Source organism: Triticum urartu, chromosome 1A, assembly GCF_056163025.1.
Source record: "Triticum urartu cultivar PI428250 chromosome 1A, HENAU_Tu73, whole genome shotgun sequence".
Lineage (NCBI taxonomy): Eukaryota > Viridiplantae > Streptophyta > Magnoliopsida > Poales > Poaceae > Triticum > Triticum urartu.
This window is the reverse complement of record NC_141873.1, coordinates 33,884,263-33,890,262: the sequence shown is the minus strand read 5'-3', so window position 1 is coordinate 33,890,262 and position 6,000 is coordinate 33,884,263. Positions and strand designations below refer to the sequence as shown.

The 6,000-nt window shown below is 43.0% G+C and overlaps 1 protein-coding gene across 1 annotated transcript; it reads right to left on the bottom strand.

The window, feature by feature from the left end:
- Positions 1-2,823: 2,823 nt before the first annotated feature.
- LOC125544433 (uncharacterized) lies at positions 2,824-4,085 on the bottom strand. The gene is made up of 2 exons (XM_048708132.2): positions 3,741-4,085; positions 2,824-3,633 (listed from the first exon to the last, which is right to left on the bottom strand). The coding sequence occupies exons 1-2, from the start codon at positions 3,877-3,879 to the stop codon at positions 2,981-2,983; spliced, it is 792 nt and encodes a 263-aa protein (XP_048564089.1). The 5' UTR covers positions 3,880-4,085; the 3' UTR covers positions 2,824-2,980.
- Between the last annotated feature and the right edge of the window lie 1,915 nt (positions 4,086-6,000).

The following is a 6,000-nucleotide window of genomic DNA, read 5'->3' as shown; positions in this document are numbered from 1 at the left end:
TTTCAAGAATATTTTTTCCACTTTAAAAAAATAATGGAAAAATGTTTCAACGTGTATATGAATTTTGTGACACATATTTTAGTTAAATTTTTTTTAAAAATATTTGATAAAATTAAATCATGTATTTGAAAAATATTAAACATGTGTAAAAAATGTTTGAGATGTGTACCAAAAATATACAATATGCATGAATATAAGTAGAAATCAAACACATATTTGAAAAATAATATTATTCGTGTATTTCAAAAATTTAAACATGTATTAAAAACATGTCTAATGTATACAAAAAATGTGCAATGTGTACAAAAATGTATACGTGTATTAAAAGAAAAAAAGGAAAACAAACACTAGAATATCGATGAAAACCAAATAATTAAAAAAAAAGAAAACAAAGGAAACCAAAAGGAAAAAAAGGGGGGAAATGGTGAAGCCGATGAGAAATGTGCAGATGTAGTTGCACCCAGAAAAGAATAACCCAAAGAAAAAAAGGTAAAATACAACGTACAACGCAAATCGGTTGCATGCAAGTGTCTGCAGTCAGAGCACAACACCAAAAAGGGAAAACAATAGAAATTTTTGTTGCATGAATCTTGACGCGTTGCTTGGGACTTAATTAATTCTTGAGTTAATTACACAAAACCACAACTTCAGGATAACTTATAACACTTTACCACAACGTTTGAGTTTTTTAACACAAAACCACAACTTCGGGGCAACTTATAACACTTTACCGGAACTTTTGAGTTTTTTAATACAAAGCCATAACTTCTGAACTAATTCTCAACATTGAGCCAAAATCTATCGGTCAACTACTTTAATAGCCAATATGAATGATTTGGCCCACATGTCAGGCTCTAGGTAGCAAGTTCCCTCCTACGTGGCGCTGACTGGATATGTGTAACATAGCAGTCTGCATACGACATCATCGTATCCTCGACGATGCGTTCACCTGCAGCTCCCCAAGACCTCTCTGTCTAGTTCGCGTGCCCCGCCTGACCATGCCATAGTCCGGACGGGTGCGGCTTTGCGACACTAGGAACCTCGCCTTCAAGGATGCTCGGAGTGATTATCTTGTCGCAGAATTTCGACCACCCCACCAACAACCAGCTCCCTGCTCAATGCGTCGGTGGAGTTGATAGCGCCGGTACGGGATGGCAAGAGGAGGAAATGGTAGGCCACATAGGAGATGCGCACATGCCACCTTTTTTCAACTTAGGTCCTAACATGTGGGCCCAATCAATCAGATTGGCTATTAAAAGAAGTTGACCGATAGATTTGGGCTCAATGTTGAGAATTAGTTCAGAAGTTGTGGTTTTGTGTTAAAGAAACTCAAAAGTTGTGGTAAAGTGTTATAAATTGACTTGAAGTTGTGGTTTTTTATTTAAAAACTCAAAAGTTGTGGTAAAGTGTTATAAGTTAACCTGAAGTTGTGGTTTTGTGTAATTAACTCTTAATTCTTAGATGATTGAGAATTAACAAATCCATTATTATTTACAGTCGTGATGCGTTGTTTAGTCCGTCTGGAAAAAGTTAGAATCAAGCGGAAAGAGATTTCTTTCGAGGATTCTAATGCAACAGCCTAACAACGGAGGAACAAAATTAACGGATGCAAAAACAATCTTTCTGTGGGGTAACTAGCACACTAAACCAAAAGGTCTTGTGGTGAACCACCAGTGGGTGTAAACAAACCGCGGAGATAATGTCAGGTTAGTAAGAATTAGGAGCAAAGCAACCCCCAAAAGAAGAAACAAAGGCAGCCCTTGCTCCTTATCACCACCTTTCCGCCCCCATATTTTTATTCACCTCACCCCTTATCACAAAGCCACTTGGGCTTTTTGTTCCAACTTGCACATCTCGTGGAGGTATATGCCCTGCCTCCTACCAATAATGGAACGGAAATAGCCGGGACAAAAATACCATCGGCGTTCTTCAACGGAACGGAAGAAAAATACCGCTGAAGATGACTCAGTGAGTGACAGAAATAGGAGATGTGATTTTCAATTTCACTGGCGGAAGTTTGCTTGCGCCCATGCGTGGACCCGGCCGGGGGAGCAAAGGTGTGGATCGGCCATTGACGAAGGTGAAAAGAGTACTGTTATCAGATGGGATTTGAACAGGCTATTGGAGCGATGGAAAGGCAGAGGTGGACATGATGAAAAGTTGGAAAGAGACCTCCACAATGGGATGATGCATGGTGGTCTCTTCTTCTTGCTTCTTCCTTGCTATTCCATGGGTACCAGCTGGCCTCCTGATCTGGGCATCTTTTGATCTAGCAAGTTGCTTGCTTGACATGGGGCTAGGGCTCTATCATTGGATTCCCATGCAATTTTGTGAAATGGATTCCCATGCACTCGTGTGTTGGTATCTTGGCATATAGGATATATTTTCTGGTGAAGATGATATCTATACTTTGCGCGTATATCTACCGTTAAAGTTATACCATTTTTCACTTTGCGCTGTGTAATATCTAACCGTGCAAAAATGCGCGAATATTTCCACTTGTATAGGTTGAATAAATATCAAGTTCTCCCAAAAATATATTTGTATAAAACCCGCGAAAAAAAGAAAAACATTTGTGTGTAGGAAAATGAAATGTTTCTTACCCACCCTTGGATTTAAATGCAGACGTATAGATGCAAAGAATCTGTTGAAATATATATGCAGAGGCCGGAGAACTAGTTGACTTTTTCCGAAACGGAGGAACGATATTTGTCTCATCGATTAATTAAGCCCAAGAGAACTTCTAGTTCACTATCTTTGATTTTGACAAGTTTAATTTGCAACAGATTCTCCAGAAATATGATAATTAGTGACTTACACATGTGCACAAAAAGCTAGCTGTCACTAATATAATCTCACAACTCGAGTTTTACATATAATTACATGCATGAATTAGTATATAGTAATACAAGTAGTGCAATAAAGCTAGCTAGCTAGGAATTAAGAACAAGAACAACAAGAGAAACGTAATTAAATCCTCTCAATTCAGAGCGTGTTGATCAATCTTGTTGTAGTACTCGTGGTCGTCGATCCTCCATAGGGAGTAATCCTCGCAGAACTCCCACACCGGCGACGATGGCTCCACGGGGGCGGCGACAGCGACGTTTCCGGCTGAGCCCCAGCTCATCATCATCTCCGGGTAGCTCTCCGACGCCGCGATGTCATTCCACAGCTGGTCTATGTCCACGGCGGAGCAGTACTGCACCACCTCCGCCTTCTTCTCTTCGCTCACCGACGTGGTGGCCTCCTCCTCGGCCTCGTCGTCCATGCTTGTACCACTTTCCTGCGGCGCCTCGGTGGTGGCCGCCCTGGACGACGTGGGCGTGGCGGAGGCCGAGCAGGTCGTCGTCGTCAGCGACGTGGTCGAGGAGGAGGCCTCCGCGACAGCCTTCTTCTTGGCCAGCATCTTCTCCTCCTGGGCCTTCTTCCTCATGTGCGTCCTCCAGTAGTTCTTGATCTCGTTGTCGGTGCGGCCGGGGAGCTTCCTGGCGATCCTGGACCACCGGGACCCCCACTCGGCGTGGAGGCTGAGGATGAGCCGCTCCTCGTCGGCGGTGATGCGTCCCCGCTTGAGCCCCGGGTGGAGGTAGTTGACCCACCGGAGGCGGCAGCTCTTGCCGGTGCGCCGGAGACCTGCACGAAGCACAGCCGAGAACACGCCGGGGGAGGGGAGGTAGAAGAAGATTAATGGTGACTGGCCGTAGAGTCAGGTTGGATCGATCACCCGCCACCGCGCAAACCTGAGACCTGAGCTAAGAAATCCCAACGGCGTTCGCCGAGCAAGCGCACGAACCATACCAGTTGGGCGTCCTCGTTCTCCGTCCACGGCCCCTTCCTCGCCGCCCTCGCCCCGCCGCGGCCACCGCTGTTGTTACACATGGCCGTTCGATCTCTGTGATGAACTGATGATCCCCCTCGTGTCTTCACCGCCGGCTTCGTCTTCAACTCCGGCCAATTACCCTGAACCTGAGGAGGAGAAAGAGAAGCTCGTTTGTGTTTGCTGGCCGGAGATGGATGCTATGCTAATGGATGGAGCTAGACTCTGGACGAACCACCGGGTTATATATAGAGCTAAGAGAGTATACTCTACTAGCCATGGTGAGGGAGCGAGTGAGTGGCACCTAGCTAAATGTAGCTATAGTGCGGCGTTGTGCGCGGTGATGTCAGTGGGTGGTGGTGGATCCGGTACAGATATGCGCCACTGATTGCAAGGACGAAGGGTAGTGCGTGCGTGCCTCGTGACACCATACTGGCTACCAGCTGCCTGTCAATCGGTTGTCGTATCCGACGACGGCTTGATTAGCCATGCCGGCCGGCCTCAAGGTCTCAAATCTGTTCATTGCCTTGCGTGTGTGCCCAAAATTGTGCCTCTTGATTAGCCATGCCGGCCTCAGGTCTCAAGCCTCCTGATTCGATTTTTCTTCACCATGGAGTCTATTTTCAGGTCTACCATCGTGTCAAGCTGATACAACCGCACAAGATTTTTCTTACGAGAATGCTCACGGCACCAACACGCACGAAAACTCAACACATATGATTCGGTAGTTGGTGTGGTTTTTGGTTTTGTTGAGCTAATTAATGGTCGAGAAAAGAGATTCTTGCCGTCCATTTGGTTGGAGATTCGCATGCATACATGTTTTTTTGGAAGACCTCATGCATGCTTTTGTATAGTTGCATGAGTCATCCATCTCAAATCTTTTTTATTCCATCTTTTAATTTTGATTTACTCTATCTTTTGAAACGAAAATCTAAATTAAGTTTCGTTTGCATATTTGTGTCCGCCATCTTGACAACTTTTATAACAAAAATCTAACTTTCAAATATTGGAACATGAATTTTTTTCCAAGTTATACCAAATTTCATATGCTTTTAGGGTTTTAGGGTTTAGTGTTTAGGATTTAAGTTTCAGTTTTAGTTTTAAAACTTGCTAAATTTATCATTGTTTCTACCAAGTTTTCGTAGTTGAAACTTGTCTGGCCGCCCGATTTGCCTCACGACCCACAAGTCATTGGATTCCGCACGAAGGCACACCAAATTTTTAGTTTCAGTTTTTGGAACTTGTGTTTTTGTCGTTCACGCATACCATGTTTCAGCAGTTGAAACTTAACGAAGATTTAAAAACTCATCAAAATGTATTTAAGATGGATCTTATTTGAAAGCCCCTTATACAAGGAACATGAATCTAAAAATAAATAAATAGGAATTATCGTTCAAAACATATAGAAGGATGGGAGATGGGATGGGTGGAGCTGTCAAAAGTTGTATGCACGAGCTCATCCAAAGTGATCAATGGACTAATCCAGGCACGGGACCTCCCGTGCATGGGAGAAAATCTACTCTCATAAATAGTCTAACTATTAGTTTTCAGTTTGTTGCAAACATATGAAATATTGACTTGCATTTCGCCCTTGTTTGTTTCAGCCTTAGGCAGCAGACTCTCGCAGGAAAATTCAGAAGCTTTGCCACACCATCTGTACCACCGCCGTCAGGTTTGGCGATGATGGCGTTTAGGTTAGGGTTCCAGGTTTGATCATAGTTTTGCATGCTGTGCTCAAAAGAAAGTTTTTTATAGAACTATTTTATTTTTCAGACTACCACACATGTCTTTTATTCACGAAAAGCTGCAACTATCAGCCAAGTGAAAAAACTGTTGTATGTTGAATTGTTCTTTTAAAAATTTCTTGAAATAAAAAAGAACGAAATAACCAATCATATCAAGTACCATAGTCATAATTGATATGCCAAGGCATATCCAGCGAGGACCTGAATCTCTTGACTGATGTAAGTCGTATGCATGTACTAGAAAAAAATATCTACCAGCTAGCTTGTTAATTACATTCCCGCAAAAGCAAAGCTAGCTTGTTAATCACAGGATCGAATGTCATCTGTAGACCTGATTCTTCACGTCTTCTAGATCATCTTTAGTGATAGCAATGCATGCATGTAACTTACTTAATCGCCATGTTGCAATTCTTAATAATATCCTTGTGTTTTTATATC

Bases quoted from the DNA above. Each gene is read 5' to 3' on its own strand.
- LOC125544433 (XM_048708132.2), bottom strand. From the start codon at position 3,879: ATGTGTAACAACAGCGGTGGCCGCGGCGGGGCGAGGGCGGCGAGGAAG. The intron at 3,634-3,740 runs GTTTGCGCGGTG...TGCTTCGTGCAG, and splicing joins TTTCTTAGCTCAGGTCTCAG to GTCTCCGGCGCACCGGCAAG.